General features: G+C 37.9%; 1 protein-coding gene across 3 annotated transcripts in view; it reads right to left on the reverse strand.

Annotated features, from left to right (window-relative positions):
* The window catches only part of ACER3 (alkaline ceramidase 3), a 153,408-nt gene that overhangs the window by 83,146 nt on the left and 51,972 nt on the right, over nucleotides 1-18,290 (reverse strand). For 2 of the 3 annotated variants that reach the window (XM_059188326.1, XM_059188317.1), the window contains exon 2: nucleotides 18,051-18,161. In XM_059188326.1, the coding sequence (XP_059044309.1) occupies nucleotides 18,051-18,161 (111 nt within the window). Of the gene's footprint in view, nucleotides 1-18,050; nucleotides 18,162-18,290 lie in introns of those variants that run through there. The other variant, XM_059188335.1, reaches the window with a different exon arrangement.

Below are 18,290 nucleotides of genomic sequence, written 5' to 3' on the forward strand. Positions count from 1 at the left end.
AGGCTGAAACGAGAACAAAATATACCTCATAAATTACTAATAGTCCATCCCAAATGTGCTTCAGCACAATGCCAAAGTTCCTAATTCTTTCTGTAAAATCTCCCTCAACTCCAAAAACTAAGTGCATCTAAAGAAATTATTACAGATTTTTGAACACAAAAATAAAATACTGAAAATCTTATGCAAGTATTTACTAAATTTCCTTGGGATTTGTTAATCAAATCTTTATTTCCAGATAAAGTTTGTTCGTATACATGTGTGTGTCTCTCTCATAGATACATACACACACACACATTTTTTCAGTGGGAGACTTAACTCAGTGAAAAATTCAAACAAGTACATATATGAAAAAGTCTTAGCAAAACATGCGCGCTGTTCAAGTCATTTAAAATAAAGCGTTCATTCATTCATCAAACATTCTCACATGCTTAGCTAGCACCAGGTATTGCTGAATGCCAGAAATCCAGAAGTGTAAGACTGAGCCCTGCCTTCAGGAAGCTCAGATGGAACAGACACTTAAAAACAGATTATGACAGTTAAAATGTACTGATAAGATCGCAATCACAAAAACAAGAATAAAGTATAGAAGTAACACAAAGAGAGATTGTTAGATCAGCAAAAACATCTCTCCTGTAATCATTGTCTATTTTTGTTCCTATGTTTACTACTCCAAATCTGTTTTTTGTTAAAATGCTTGATATCCCAGCATCCAGATAATAAGTGCTTAATAAATCTTTTTAAAAAGTAAACCCTTTATTTTGAAAATACTTATATTGCAGAATTTAAGCAATGTCCACAATAGCCAAACTATGGAAAGAGCCTAGATGTCCATCGATAGATGAATGGAAAAATAAGATGTGGTATATATATACAATAGAATATTCCTCAGCCATCAAAAAACGAAATTTTGCCATTTGCAACAATGTGGATGGAACTAGAGGGTATTATGCTAAGCAAAATAAGTAAATCAGAGAAAGACAATTATCATATGATCTCACTCATATGTGGAATTTAAGAGACAAAACAGGATCATAGGGGAAGGGAAGAAAAAATAAAACAAGATTAAATCAGAGAGGGAGACAAACCACAGGAGACCCTTAATCATAGTAAACAAACTGAAGGTTGCTGGAGGGGAGAGGGTAGGGGAATGGGTTAACTGGGTGATGGATATTAAGGAGGGCACATGATATAATGATGTAATTATGTAAGACGGATGAATCAATGATCTCTACCTCTGAAACTAATAGTATACTATATGTATAAGGAATTCAATTTAAATTATAAAAAGAAAAAAGATATTACATAATTTATAAAAGCATTACAAAGAACTCCTAAGTACCCTTAACCTAGTTTTACTAATATTTTGCCATATTTTATCTGTCTATATTCATAAAAATGTACATAAAATAAAGTAATACCTACACTAGTGTTATTTTGTAGAACTATTTAAGAGTAAGTTGCTGAGACTATGACTTTTTAAATTCTTTAGCATTTATCTCCCAAGCAGGGACATTCTATTACCACAATGTAGTTATCAAACTCAGAAAACTTACATTAATACAATATTATCTAATATACAGTCATTATTCAAATTTCACTGATTTGCCCAATACTGCTCCTTAGACTTTTTTTTTTAAGATTTTATTTGTTTGATAGACAGAGATCACAAGTAGACAGAGAGGCAGGCAGAGAGGGAGGAAGGGAAGCAGGCTCCCCGCCAAGCAGAGAGCCTGATGTGGGGCTTGATCCCAGGACCTTGGGATCCTGACCTGAGCCAAAGGGAGAGGCTTTAACCCACTGAGCCACCCAGGTGCCCCAAGACTTTCTTATCCTCATGCTACAAATCCCATATTTCACTTAGCTGTTAATCTGGAACACTTCCTCAGACTTTCTCTGTCATGACTTAAACATTTTTTTAAAACTTTTAACATTTTTTGAGTTGTTTCACAGAGTGCCCCTCAATTTGTTGTGGGGGTTTTTTTTGTGATTGTTTTCTCATCATTTGATTCAGGTTATGCACTAATGGCAGTAACCGCGTATAACTGATGTTTCTTTTTCAGTGTATCACACCAGGAAGAACCAGCTATTAATCATGTTAACTTTTATTACTTGAATAAAGGGGTATCTGCCACATTTCTGTGTTGTTACCATTTTTTTTCCATTGTAATTAGTCAGTAATCTGTCAGAAGATACTTTCAGGCTGTATAATTATTTCCCAAACACTTTCACCCAGTATCTTCGGCCATTCACTGATGACCCTTGTCTAAATCAATCATTAGGATGATGGCTGCAAAATAGTGATTAAATTTAAAAAACCAACCCTATCATTCTGTTTACATATATTAGTTGGCAATTAAGGTTTTATTTAAATTCCAATTAGTAAATATATGAATATTAGTTTCAGGTGTATAATATGGTGATTCAACACCTCCATACATTACCAGGTGAGTATCACAACATATTCCTTAATCCCCCTCACTTATTTTACCCATCCCCTAGACCGATCTCTTCTGGTAACCATCAGTGTATTCTCTACACTTGAGTTGGCTTATTGATTTGGCAATTCTCTTTTTTCTTTCCAAGATTTTATTTTATTAATTTGACAGAGAGAGAGACACGAGAGAAGGAACACAAACAGGGGGAGAGGGAGAAGCAGGCTTCCCACAGAGCAGAGAGCCGGATGCGGGGCTCGATCCTAGGACCCTGGATTACGACCTGAGCCGAAGACAGATGCTTAAAAACTAAGCCACTCAGCAGACAATTCTACTCATTTAAAAAAAAAAAAAGTTTCCCTTCCCATACCATTTGTTTGGTAGTATCAGTAGAAACTTACAGATTCTTTTTCCATACCATGTACTATAACCCAATTCCATCATCCCCCCCCCCCACATTTTTTTAGATTTTATTTATTCATTTGAGAGAGAGAGAGAAAGAGTACAAGCACGGGGAGAAGCAGAGGAAGAAGGAAAAGCAGACTACCTGCTAGGCTTGGAACTGGACATGGGGCTCAATTCCAGGACCTGTAGATCATGACATGAACTGAAGGCAGATACTTAACCATCTGAGCCATCCAGGCACCCCAAATTCCATCATTTTTCATTTGGAAGTTCAAATTGTCCTGGCTTGGCCAAATGCCTTCTATGTTATTTTGAAAAGATTCCCTCATTTTTGGCACTTTCTTACTTTCTGGCACGACAGGATGTGCCAGACTCATCTTGTATTCTTGCCTCTTCCCAGAAATGGTCATTTCTGCAAGAAGTCTTCATTCCTTCAGTGAATAAAGATGTTTAGAAACCAAAACCTCAACACTAGAACACTAGATGTGTTTGCTGCTACTCAAGACTCACTGCTTAAAGACACTTTTGAAAGATAAAACATGTGAAATCTTCTGTTTGTTTTAATTATGCTTATAGCTAACTCCAATCTAATACCACAGTAAAACCTGACTTGATTAGATATAAGGCTATTTATAATAATTATTGGCCCACTTAGTGTAAATATTCATGTTAAGCAGCAAGATGAATAGTTTACCTATGGGGTGCTGCTCCAAGTCTTGGTGGGCTTAGTAGGTATACTCTCTATAATCTATTAATTTTCTATAATCTATTAAGATTCTAAATCTGTTATGATCTATTAATTTTCTAAAATGTAAAAGCAATCTGAAATCAGAAATACTTCTGGTTCCAAGGAATTGAAAGTACTTATTAATCTGTATTAGTGATGTAACTGGAAGAAAAAAATTTTTTAAAAGATTTTATTCATTTGTCAGAAAGAGAGAGCAAGCGAGCACAAGCAGGCAGAGTGGCAGGTAGAGAGAGAGAGAGAGAGAGAGAAGCAGGCTTCCTGCTGAGCAAGGAGCCTCATGCAGGACTCGATTCCAGGACTCTGGGATCATGACCTGAGCTGAAGGCAGTGGCTTAACCAACTGAGCCACCCACGTGTCCCAGGAAGAAGTTTTTTTTAAAAATTGAGCTCAAGCGCTTTCTCTGACCCTCAAATAATTTCTTGAAGATGCCTTCCATGAAGAGATACTCATACAAGAAGCCCAAGAATTTCATTATGATACCTCTATTGAGCTGTATTTTTTGTCCTTAATCACCCCTAAACTTTCTTCAGTTGGAAAAGGTTACAGGAAAAACTAATTCAGAAAATATGTACCTCCATATATTCACAGGAATATCAGAAGACACCAGATTACCACAATATGAGGAATAGTTACTCAAATCATCTTATCTGTATAAACATAAAAAAATGACTTTTGGTCATTAATATTCAAATGAATTCACTTTATAAGACATTGATCTCTGTTAAGAGAAAAACCTCAAACTCAGGGTGACAAATAGGATTCATCAGTTCTTCAACAATTAGGAATGGCTGCCTGGATCCTAAACATCAGGTACAATGGGAAAAACAGCTATCCCCCACCACAGATGTAGCTCCTACACCGGGAATCACTGATTTCAAGTCTTCTGTATCTATATTCTCCTCTATTGCTTTTCTTCCTTCAGCCCCACCCAGCATGGAAACACTCAATGTAGCTCTCATTCTCTCACACAGTGTGCACATTCCTCCATTTCCAGGGTCAACTGGTTTCTAATTTTTAATCAAGCAGGGAGATATAACACTAAATTCACACAGTGTATAACTTTGACTTTTAGTAAATTTTAAAAAGTTGTGCAACAATCACAATACAGTTTTTTTGATAACTACATCACCCCAATAAGTCCCCTTATGCCCATCTGCAGTCAACATCAGTTCCACCTTAAACCTCATGTAACTAATGATTTCCTTCTTATCTCTATAATTTGCCTTTTCTAAAAATTTCATATTAATAGAATCACATAATCTGTTTTCTTTTATATCTTTCAGTTTCTTTCACTTGGCCAATTTATCAGGTTCCTCCTTGTTGTTACATGCATCAGTAGTTCGCTCCTATTTGTTTTTACCATACCTACATTGATAATCATATTAGTCCTTAATTTTCTTTTTTAAGGCACTTTTATCTCGTTTTTTTTTTTAAGATTTTATTTATGTATTTGACAGACAGAGATCACAAGTAGGCGAGAGGCAGGTAGAGAGAAAGGGAGAAGCAGGCTCCTCGCTGAGCAGAGAGCCAGATGTGGGACTCGATCCCAGGACCCCAAGATCATGACCTGAGCCAAAGGCAGAGGCTTTAACCCACTGAGCCACCCAGGCACCCCTAGAGGTTTTATTTTTATTTATTTATTTTAGAACAAATCAGCAAATAAAAATTCCAGTTTATTTTTGGAAAACACTGTTTCCCACAAACATCAAAAAAGCTGAAAAGAGGTTTCTAAAATTTAATTTGTTTCAACGGATATTTCCTGTTGCCATTTATTATGTATGTTTATGCTTGATTCTTAAGTTAGCTAGCTACCTACTTTTTCTTTAAAGAAATAAAAATGTATTTTGATGCATTAATTAGAACTGTTTTTCTGTCCTCTATCTTGTTAATTTCAGCTTATGTCTTTAATTTTCTCCCTTGAACATTCATTTGGTTTACATTGTGGTCCTTTTTTCTTGCCTTATGAGATCTTAATTAATATTTCACTTTTTGAGGACGCCAGGGTGGCTCAGTGGGTTAGGCATATACCTTCGGCTCCAGTTGTGATGCCAGGGTCCTGGGATTGAGTCCCACGTGTCGCTCTGGGCTCAGCAGTCTGCTTCTCCCTCTGTTTGCTGCTCTGCCTAGTGGTACTCTCTCTCTGGCTCTGCCTACTGGTACTCTCTCTGTCAAATAAAAAAAAATCTTTAAAAAAATTTTTTTCACTTTTTTGGGAGGCACCTGAGTGGCTGAGTTTATTAAGCAGCTGCCTTAGGCATGGGTCGTGATCTCAGTCCTGAGATCCATCACCACGTCGGGCTCCCACAGACTCACTCCTGGGGCTCCCTGCTTCTCCCTCTGCCCCTCCCTCTGCTCCTGCTCTCTCTCTCTCCCTCAAATAAATAAAATCTTTAAAAAATATTTCACCTTTTGATCTTTTATTAATAAGTGTCTAAGCCTATGGACTGTCCTCTGATGACTGCTTTAAATAAATCCCCACAGAATCTGATAGGCAAAATTTTTGTAACAACTCTATTTTTAGGATTTGATAATTCCATTTTATATTTTCCCTTTCAATCAGGAGTTAATAAAAGATTTTAAAATTTTGAAAAGGAAGAACCTTGATCTGGTTTGAATTTGTTGATCATTTTAACATGGATGCATTATGCCCAGAGGATATTATTTTGCTTATTCTTCATGGAACTCACTCTTTTGTTCACAGGAATGTTTTATGCACACATGAGAAGAAGGCATATGTTCTATTATCAGGGTGTGAAGTTTAGCCTAAATTCACATGGTTTACTTAGCTGGTTATGTTGTTACATCTCAGATATTGTTTTATTGTTGTTCTTCACTTACCCTGTGTTGTACTGAGTGTGGCCTACTATAATCTTCTATTATTATATTTCTCTTAATCCTTGTTATCTTTTGTAGTTTCTGCTATATAAAAATAGTATTTGTATCATTTGGTGCATGGAAAATCATAACTTATATCATGGTTTCTAGAATTATAATGTCTTTGTCACACACAATGTTTTTTAAAAAATGAACATATAGGGCATTATTGTTTCAGGGGTACAGATCTCTGATTCATCAATCTTACACAATTCACAGCACTTACCATAGCACACACCCTCCCTAATGTACATCACCCTGCTCCCCCATACCTTCCATCCCCTACCCTCCAACAATGCTCAGTTTCTTTCCTGAAACCAAGAGTCTCTTATGGTTCACTCTCCCTCTCTCATTTCATCTTCTTTCATTTACCCCTCCCTTCCCCTATGATCCCCTGTCTTGATTCTCAAATCCCTCATATCAGTGAGATCATATAATTGTCCCTCTCTGATTGACTTATTTCGCTTAGCATAATACATTCTACTTTCATCCACATTGTTGCAAATGGCAAATTTACACTTTTTAAAAAAATATATTTTATTTATTTGAGAGAGAGAGAGAGAGAGAGAAAGAGAGATCACAAGTAGGAAGAGGGGCAGGCAGAGAGAAGGGGAGGCAGGCTCTCTGCTGAGCAGAGAGCCCGATGTGGGGCTTGATCCCAGGACGCTGAAATCATGACCTGAGCTGAAGGCAGAGGTTTAACCCACTGAGGCATCCAGGTGCCCCAATTTTCGTTTTGATGGCTGCATAATAGTCCATTGTGTGTAGCCTGTTTCCATACTTTGGCTATTGTGGACATTGCTGCTAAAAACATTCGGGTGCACATGCCCCTTCGGATCACTACATTTCTATCTTTGGATACAAAGGTAGCCGGTAGTGCAACTGCTGGGTCCTAGGGTAGCTCTACTTTCAACTTTTTAAATTATTTTTATTAACATATAATATATTATTTGCCCCAGGGGTACAGGTCTGTGAATCGTCAGGCTTACACATCACAGCACTCACCATTTCACATAACCTACCCAACGTCCATAACCCACCCACCCTCTCCATAACCCCTTTGCCCCAGCAACCCTCAGTTTGTTTCTTGAGATTGAGTCTCTTATGCTTTGTCCCTCTCCGGATCCCATCTTGTTTCATGTTTTCCCTCCCTACCCCTCAAACCCCCCACACTGCCATTCAAATTCCTCATATCAGGGAGATCATATAATAATTGTCTTTCCCTGATTTGACTTATTTTGCTCAGCAAAATACCCTCTAGTTCCATCCACGTCATTACAAATGGCAAGATTTCATTTCTTTTGATGGCTGCATAGTATTCCACTGCATATATATACCATATCCTCTGTATCCATTCATCTGCTAATGGACCTCTAGGTTCTTCCCAAGGTCTGGTTATTGTAGACACTGCTGCTACAAACATTCCGGTGCACATGTCCCTTCAGATCACTACAGTTGTATCTTTAGGGTAGATACCCAGTGGTGTGATTGCCGGGTCATAGTGTACCTCTATTTTCAACTTTTTGAGGGACCTCCATGCTGTTTTACAGAGTGGCTGCACCAGCTTGCATTCCCACCAACAGTGTAGCAGAGTTCCCCTTTCTCCGCATCCTCTCCAACATCTGTCCTTTCCTGTCTTGTTAATCTTAGCCATTCTGACTGGTGTGAGCTGGTATCTCATGCTGGTTTTGATTTGAATTTCCACGATACCGAGTGATGTGGAGCATTTTTTCATGTGTCTGTTGGCCATCTGGATGTCTTCTTTACAGAAACGTCTGTTCATGTCTTCTGCCCATTTCTTGATTGGATTCTTTGTTCTTTGGGTGTTGAGTTTGATAAATTCTTTATAGATTTTGGATACTAGCCTTTTATTTGATATGTCATTTGCAAATATCTTCTCCCATTCTGTCAATTGCTTTTGGTTCTGTTGACTGTTTCCTTTGCTGTGCAAAAGCTTTTGATCTCGATAAAGTCCCAATAGTTCATTTTTGCCATTGCCCCCCTTGCCTTTGGCAATGTTTCTAGGAAGAAGTTGCTGTGGCTGAGGTCAAAGAGTTTGCTGCCTGTGTTCTCAAGGATTTTGATGGATTGCTGTTTCACACTGAGGTCTTTCGTCCATGTTGAGTCTATTTTTGTGGGTGGTGTAAGGAAATGGCCCAGTTTCATTTCTCTGCATGTGGCTGTCCAATTTTCCCAGCACCATTTGTTTCTTTTGTTTGTCTGTTTGTTTTTAAAGATTTTATTTATTTGACAGACAGGGATCACAAGTAGGCAGAGACACAGGCAGAGAGGAGGAAGCAGGCCCCCTGCCGAGCAGAGAGCCCGATGTGGGGCTCGATCCCAGGACCCTGAAATTATGACCTGAGCCGAAGGCAGAGGATTAACCCACTGAGCCACCCAGGCGCCCCTCCAGCACTATTTGTTGAAGAGACTGTCTTTTTTCCATTGGACATTCTTTCCTGCTTTGTTGAAGATTAATTGACCACAGAGTTGAGGGTCTATTTCTGGGTTCTCTATTCTGTTCCACTGACTCATGTGTCTTTGTGCCATTGCCACACTGTCTTGATGATTACAGCTTTGTAAAAGAGCTTGAAGTCTGGAGTTGTGATGCCACCAATTTTGGCTTTCTTTTTCAACATTCCTCTGGCTATTCAAGGTCTTCTCTGGTTCCATACAAATTTTTAGGATTATTTGGTCCATTTCTTTGAAAAAAGTTGATGGTATTTTGATAAGGATGGCACTGAATGTGTAGATTGCGCTAGGTAGCATAGACATTTTCACAATATTTGTTCTTCCAGTCCATAAGCATGGAATGTTTTTCCATCTCTTTGTGTCTTCTTCAGTTTCTTTCATGAGTACATTATAGTTTTCTGAGTACAGATTTCGTGCCTCTTTGGTTAGGTTTATTCCTAGAGTTCCTTATGGTTTAGGAAGCAATTATAAATGAGATCGACTCCTTAATTTCTCTTTCTTCTGTCTTGTTGGTGGTGTATACAAATGCAACTGATTTCTGTACACTGGTTTTATATCCTGACACTTTACTGAATTCCTATATGAGTTCAGGCAGTTTTGGGGTAGAGTATTTTGGGTTTTCCACATAAAGTATCATATCATCTGCAAAGAGTGAGAGTCTGACAACTTTGCCAATTCTGATGCCTTAATTTCTTTATGTTGTCTGACTCCTGAGGCTAGAACTTCTAGTACTATGTTGAATAGCATGGTGATAGTAGATGTCCCTGCCGAGATTCTGACCTTAGGGGAAAGGCTCTCAGTTTTTCCCCATTGAGAATGATATTCACTGTAGGTTTTTCATAGATGGCTTTGATGATATTTAGGAATGAAGCCTGTATCCCTAAACTGCGCAGAGTTTTGATCAAGAAAGGATGCTGCACTTTGTCAAATGCTTTTTCTCCATCTACTGAGAGGTTCGTATGGTTCTTGTTCTTTCTCTTATTAATGTAGTGTATGACACTGATTGATTTGCGAATGTTGAATCAATCTTGGAGCCTAGGAATAAATCCCACTTGGTCGTGCTGAATAATCCTTTTCAATGAACTATTGGATCCTATTGGCTAGTATTTTGGTGAAAATTTTCACATCCATGTTCATCAGGGATATTGGTCTGTAATTCTTTTTGATGAGTTTTCATCTGGTTTTGGGATCAAGGTGACACTGGCCTCATAAAATGAGTTTGGAAGTTTTCCTTCCAATTCTATTTTTAATTTTATTTATTTATTTATTTTTAAAGATTCCATCTATTTATTTGACAGAGATCACAAGTAAGCAGTAGAGCAGGCAGAGAGAGAGGAAGGGAAGCAAGCTCCCTGCTGAGAAGAGACCCTGATGTGGAGCTCGATACCAGGACTCTGGGACCATGACCTGAGCCAAAGGCAGAGGCTTTTGGGCTCTTGTTTGTTGGGAGATTTTTGATGACTGCTTCAGTGTCCTTACTGGTTATGGGTCTGTTCAGGTTTTCTATTTCTTCCTGGTTCAGTTTTTGTAGTTTATACATCTCTAGGAATGCATCCATTTCTTCCAGATGGTCTAATTTGCTGGTGTATAGTTGCTCATAAAATGTTCTTATAATTGTTTGTATTTCTTTGGTGTTGGTTGTGATCACACACCTCTTTCATTCATGATTTTATTAATTTGGATCCTTTCTCTTTTCTTTTTGTCAAGTCTGGCCAAGGGTTTATCAATCTTATTAATTCTCTCAGAGAACAAACTCCTACTTTTGTTGCTCTGTTCTCCTGTTCTTTTGGTTTCTATTTCATTGAGATCTGCTCTGATCTTTATTATTTCTCTTCTCCTGCTGGGTTTAGGCTTTCTTTGCTGTTCTTTCTCCAGCTCCTTTTGGTGTACGGTTAGGGTGTGTACTTGAAACCTTTCTTGTTTTATGAGAAAGGCTCATATTGCTCTGTACTTTCCTCTCAGGACTGTCTTTTGCTGCATCCCAAAGATTTTGAACAGTTGCGTTTTCATTTTCATTTGTTTCCGTGAATTTTTTAAATTCCCCTTTAATTTCCTGGTTGACGCATTCATTCTTTATCAGAATACTCTTTAGCGTCCATGTTATTTGAGTTCTTTCCAACTTTTTCCTTCTGGTTGAGTTCTAGTTTCAATGCATTGTGGTCTGAAAATATGCAAGGCATGATCCCAGTCTTTTGGTACCAGTTGAGACCTGATTTGTGACCCAGGATGTGATCTATTCTGGAGAATGTTCCATGTGCCCTAGAGAAGAATGTATATTCTGGTGCTTTGGGATGGAATGTTCTGAATATATCTGTGAAGTCCATCTGGTTCATTGTGTCGTTTAAAGCCTTTATTTCCTTGTTGATATTTTGCTTAGATGATTCGTCCAGTTCAGGAAGGGGGGGTGTTAAAGTCCCCTACTATTATTGTATTATTGTCAATATGTTTCTTTAATTTTGTTGGATCTTCTTGTTGGACAGACCTTTTAAATATGATATAGTGTCCTTCCTCACCTCTTATTATGGTCTCTGGCTTAAAATCTAATTTGTCCGGTATAAGGACTGCCACCCCAGCTTTCTTTTGATGTCCAGTAGCATGGTAAATCGTTTTTCACCCCCTCCCTTTCAATCTGGAGGTGTCTTTGGGTCTAAAATGAGTCTATTGCAGACAGCGTATCAATGGGTCTTGTTTTTTAATCCAATCTGCTACCTTGTGTCTTCATTGGGACATTCAGCCCAGTTGCACTCATGGTAATTATTGAAAGATATGAATTTCGTGCTAACGTATTGCCTGTAAGGGCACTGTTACTGTATACTGTTTCTGTTCCTTTCTGATATATGTTACTTTTATGCTATCTCTTTGCATAGAAGACCCCTTTCAATATTTCCTATAGGACTGGTTTGGTGTTTGCAAATTCTTTCAGTTTTTGTTTATCCTGGAAGCTTTTTATCTCTCCTATTTTCAATGATAGCCTAGCTGGATATAGTATTCTTGGCTGCCTATTTTTCTCCTTTAGTCCTCTATGTCATGCCAGTCCTTTCTGGCCTGCCAGGTCTCTGTGGATAGGTCTGCTGCCAGCCTAATATTTCTACCATTGTAGATTACAGACCTCTTGTTCCAAGCTGCTTTCAGAATTTTCTCTTCATCTGAGACTTGTAAGTCTTCCTATTAGGTGACAGGGTGTTCACCTATTTTTATTGATTCTGAGGGCAGTTCTCAAGAGTCTCCTGGATTCTGATGCCCATTTTCTTCTCCACATTAGGGAAGTTCTCTGCTATAATTTGCTCCAGTATACCTTCTGCCCCACTCTTTCTTCTTCTTCTGGGATCCCAATTATTCTAACATTGTTCCGTCTTATGGTATCACTTACCTCTCGAATACTCCCGTGATCCAGTAGTTGTTTATCTTTTTCTCACCTTCTATATTCTCTATTATTTGGTCTTCTATATCACTAATTCTCTCATGCCTCATTTATCCTAGAAGTTAGAGCTCCATTTTTTAATAGTCCTTTTTATTTCAACTTGGTTTGAATTTAGTTCTTTTATTTCTCCAGACAGGATTCTCTAGTTATCTTCTATGCTTTCTTCAACCCCAGCTAGCATCACACAATTGTCTTTCCGAACTCTAGTTCCGACATTTTACCAGTGTCCATATTGGTCAGATCCCTGACAGTTGAAACAGCCTCTTATTCTTTCTGTTTTTGAGGTGAGCATTTCTGTTTTATCATTTTGCCTAGAGAAAATTGATGAATGAGGTAACAAAATGCTACAATGTTAAGAATGAGCCCAGAAACATATATACTAACCGAATCATAAGAGACCCCAAACTGGGGCAGGGGGGAGAAAGGAAAAAAAAAAAAAGTATGATCAGGCTGGCAAATAGAACAGAGCCACATACTAGATTTTGGGTATATTTTGGTCTAGTAGAAGGAACTGCCTCCTGGGGCAGTGGCCTGTTGCTGTGATTCTCAAGTCTCTTTGCCCCAGGTGGAGTTACACACCTTTGCCAGGGCCCAGGCTACGTAATCTGCTCAGGTTTGCTCTTGGTAGCTTTTGTTTCCTGAAAGCTTTCTGTACAGCTTTGGAGGACGAGAATGAAAATGGTGGCCTCCCAATCTCTGGTCCAGAAAGAGCCAAGAACTCAGGGCCCCACTCTTCGGTATGCCCTCAGAGAAAAGCAATCAATCACTCCTGTCTCCCACACTCCTGGAGTGTGGTCTCCAGCCACATTCTGTGTTCACCTGGCCTATGATGAGCGTTTCTAACTCTGATACGTGACACCGGTTGGAGTCTCCAAGCTCCGTTGATTCCTGCAGCATGCTCCTGTGCTGCTCCTTCCAGAGGAGGAAGGGGAGTCTCCTTGTTTCTGCCACTTGTTGGGCCCCTGCTCAAAGAGGCCGACTGTGCCACAGATCACAGTTTATGGAAACCCCGAGCTGAGATCCTACTCCTCAGCTCAGTCTGTGCAACTGGCTTCCCCACTGCAACACCTGGGAGCTCTACCACACTCAGGCAACCCCTCCAACATCTTTCTGTGACCCTGAGGGCCCTGAGACCATGCTGCCCAGGTGAGGGTTCCACCCCCGTTTAGTCACTGAAGCAACATCCCTTTGCTGAGCAGACTTCTAAAAGTTCAGATTTTGTGCTCTGATGCTCTGTCACTTGCTGGGAGCCAGCTGATATAGGCTCCCTCCCCGCCATGGTCTGTCTTCCTGTATATCACCTTGGATTCACTTCTCTGTAGGTCCTGCATTCCAGAAAATGGTTGCTTTTGTGTTCATAGAATTGCTGCTATTCTTTGATCTCCTGTTGAGTTTGTAGGTGTTCAGAAAGGTTTGGTAATTGTCTAGCTGAATTCCTGGACCATACGATATTTAGGTTTCCTACTCTCCACCATCTTGCTCCTCCCCCCTACATTTAAAGCTTTTTAATGGGAATTCTAGTTTATATGATATCAAGATCACTACCCCTACTTTGTTATGATTTCTAATTTTTTCTGAATCACTTTAAGTGCATCTTTTATATAAAGCAGAAAGTTTGGTTTGTTTAGTAAGCAAATTCGAAAATGTTTTCCTTTGGTAGTTAAGCTCATTTGTATTGATTGATATGATTGATGTATTTAATCTCAATAATACTATCTTACTATAATTGTTACACATATATTATATTTAATGTATTTCTCTAAGTGATAAGTCTTTTGCTCTTTAAAAAACTTTTTTTGGTATGTAAAAAAGCATCTCTGTTGTTCTAAGGGTTTCTTTTGTACTTAGGCATTTTATAGTACTCTGAGCCCCCCTTTATTTTCTTACTTGACCTTTTACAACCCAATTTGTTACTTTTAAATTATATTCTTTAGTAGTCAACTTATTACCTAGGCTACAGTCAATGAACTTATTTATTCTACTTTGCGCTTTCCTTCCCTCATTTGAACTTTTTTTTTAAGATTTTATTTATTTTGGTGAGAGAAAGAGAGAGAGTGAGCACACACGCACAAGCAGGGGAAGGAACAGGCAGAGCAGGCGGAGAGGAGAAGTAGACTCCCTGCTGAGGAAGCACTCAATCCCAGGACCCTGGGGTCATGACCTAAGCTGTAGGCAGACATTTAACCAACTGACCAACCTAGGCATCCCTCTTTCCCTTATTTAAAAAAACTTCATTCTTTTTACTTATTACACCATATAATGTGTCCCTATATTATCCTTTAACTCTATCCCACCTATATTAGACTTAGATCTATAGTTAAATATATTAAAGTCTCATCATCAGACATTTTGCTGAAGTTTTCCCAGTCTTTTCTTAGTTGGATGAACATCATTCTCTAGTATAATGTAATCAGCAGAATTTTCCATGACAATGGACAGGTTCTATATATGCATTGCCCAATAGGGTAGCCACAAGCCTCCTATGAGTATTGAGCGCCTGAGATGTGGCTAGTCCAAAAGAGTAATTGAATTTTATGTGTTATTTAATTTTAATTAATTTAAATTTAAATTGTCACAAGTAGCTAGTAGCTACTAAATTAGTACAGTGCTCACAGATTCATGAGGAAGAAGTCATGTATATAATAGTCAGTGAGACTTGCATGTTTAAAAATGTCTTTCTATACCCTGGATATCTGAAAACAACTTGATTAGAATTGAAAATGTGTGGCTGACACTAAAAATGCTGTTCCATTGGTACCCTTCTTTTTGTTGCTGATGAGGTGTGATGCTGGCCTAATTTATTTGCCTTAGTCGGTAAGGGGCCCTTGTTCACTAGAGCTTTAAGGCTTTTTTTTTTTTTTTTTTTTTTTTTTCATTTTTAAAATCCAGTAGTTTTACAAGGCTATGTTTCAGAGTTAATCATTCCAAGACAGTTTTAGGAGGCAAAAATGGACCTTTCAATACGGATTCATTTTTTTTCTTCTTTTGTTTCTAAAGTTTCTTGAATTATAATTTTAAATGTAAGTTCTATTTCACTGTTTTGTTTTTCTTCTCCAGGGACTCCAGTGATATGTTTATGAAGTCTTCTCTGCCTCTTTTCCATTTCAATCACTTTCTCTCTGGCCCTTTTCATCATCTAATTTTCATTCTTTTGCTTACTTCTCTGTCTTCTTAAGTAGCCCTTATTAAATATTCAACACATTGTAATTCAGCTTCAATATCTTTCCAAAGTTTAATCAGTTCTAATTTTATTTCTTTTAAAACAGGGTGTTATTTGTTTCTGAATTTTTGATTCATTTCTTTGAGGCTAGTTAATTCAGCTTGGAGTTTTATGCTATAGTTTCCTTATGATTTTGGGGGGCCTAAAAATTCCTAGCTCAAGACTGCTCCCTTCTGTCAAATAGTGAGGTTCAGTGCCCTCTTTCATATATACTTACTTACTTGGGCAATACAGGGAGTGAAGGAGGAAGGGTCTGATTAGTTCATCTGTTTCCACAGGATCTTAACTCCCCCTAGTTTCCTTCTTTCCCTTCACTGACATATCTCCAAAGAGTCGCTCCCTCTTTCTTTCTTTAAATACATTTTCTTTTTTTTTTTTTTTAAGAGAGAAGGAGAGAGAGAATCCCAAGCAGGGTCCACATTCAGCACAGATCCTAATGCAGGGCTCAAATCCCAAGACCCTGAGATCATAACCTGAGCCAAAATCAAGAGTCAGAAACTTAACTAAGTGAGCCACCCAGGCACCCCAGTCCCATCCCCTTTTTACATATCTCTTTCCCAGAAGTAGTACCTTTCTAAAACATGCTACCTTAGGTCTTACACATTTTAAAGTCTTTACCTTTAGCCAGTATTGTCATCTACCAGATCTCAGACTGCTTTCAGAAATTTTGCATTTAGTGTGCAGATTTTTTTTTCAGACTTTGTCTCTCAACCCCTCTCCTCTTTTTCACGCAGTTTTTCAAACTTCCCCAATTCTAAAGCATCAAAGATAATTCTATTGGAAACTGGCATTTTTACCTATTTAAAAATGATCTGAAGTTCACAGTATTGAATAAGTGTGGTACTATGAACTTCCTTTCTTAATCTGTGTGGTTTTCTGGGAGGATGAGTGGACAAATTCTAATTTAGGAGGACACTATTATCCTAGGCAACCAGGAATTCCTACAAATCTTTTTATTCTTATTGTTATTACTGATTGTGACCTGTCAGTATTTTATAAACATTCTTAAAACATCCCTGTAAATAGGGGCACCTAGGTAGTGCAGTCGGTTAAGCCTCCAACTCTTGGTTTCAGCTCAGGTCATGATCATGATCTCAGGGTCCTGAGATCAACCTCCGAGTCAATCTCCATGCTCAGTGTGGAGTCTGCATTAGAATCCCACTCCCTCTGCCCCTAACCGTCTATACTCTAAAAATAAATAAATAAATCTCTTTTTTTTTTTTAAATATCCCAGGAAATAAAGCAAAAAGCTAAGTTTGTGAACAAGTCTTCCTTTTGAAGTAACGTTCTTAAAACAAATAACTTTTTTTTAAAGATTTTATTTATTTATTTGACAGAGATCACAAGTAGGCAGAGAGGCAGGCAGAGAGAGAGGAAGGGAAGCAGGTTCCCTGCTGAAGAGAGAGCCCGATGCAGGGCTCGATCCCTGAATCCTGGGATCATGACCTGAGCCGAAGGCAGAGGCTTTAACCCACTGAGCCACCCAGGTGCCCCAAAACAAATAACTTTCTTAAAATATCATGCATATGAGAAATGAATTCTGAAACTGAAGTCTCTCACATCCAATGATTAATTACAGTAGAATCTGATATGATACATTATATAGCATCTGATATGACACATTATAGTTTATTGATCTGTAGTAATTAAAAGTCCTTTCTACCTATATATAAATAATACTTTGGGCTAAAACAAGAAATTGTGTTTAGAAGATTATATATAAAAGAAACAAACTAGAATCAACTTTGTTATTTTTCTTGTGATGATGATAATGCAAGAACATGACATAGAGATTTTCCCATCTTAGGCTCTGATAAAGTTCATTCACCCATCCATCCAACACTTACTAAATACCACTAAATTGCCTGTCAATAGGGATACAAAGATAACCAAGACACAGTCCCTGCCTCACAGACAAGGCAGAGGTATATGAGTAAGTTGGAAAAGGTTAGATACAGTATAATACCTTTTAAATAGTTTGAAAATATGCAAACCATATTATATATACTTTAAAATATACATATATATGTAGTATAAACACAAAAAACACTGAGAAAATGATAATCAAATTAAGTGTAGAGATTAACTCTAGGAGGATGAGCTGGGAGGATGAAGGGAATAAAACCAGGCAGGAATACAAACGTAGGTTCAATTTTATCTAGTAGTTTATTTCCTTAAAAAAGAAAAAAATCTGAAACAAATATCACAAAGCACTAACATCTGACAAAGCTGAGTGGTAAGACACATGGGTATATTTGTTATATTATCTCTATTCTTTTCTGTATGCTTGAAATATTCTGATTTTTTAAAAACTGTATTCAAAATACAGTTCAATGTACTGGAGTTTTATATCAGAAGTTTCAGAATATGTTCAAGTTGTATAGTAGCACAAAATTAAGAATCAATTTTAAGTATGAATGAGAAAAATAATCCATCTGAATACTGTACATCATTTTTAGACAAAGTGTTACACATACCTGTGAGTGCTAAATAAGAAGCAATGTACCGCTTTTCCAGTCCATCTCTAACACTCTGAATTGCACCAAAAATTGGAGGTATAATCATAATCAGGTTACTCACTGTATTCCCTATAGGAAAAGAACACAAGAAAATAATTATATTAATCAATACCACTTTAAAAAAAAAATACATGAACTTGGCCCTTAATAAAAGTTAAATAGGTGACTTCTGAGAAAGATGGTGGAAACATATTTACA

This window comes from Mustela lutreola, chromosome 1 (assembly GCF_030435805.1).
Source record: "Mustela lutreola isolate mMusLut2 chromosome 1, mMusLut2.pri, whole genome shotgun sequence".
Lineage (NCBI taxonomy): Eukaryota > Metazoa > Chordata > Mammalia > Carnivora > Mustelidae > Mustela > Mustela lutreola.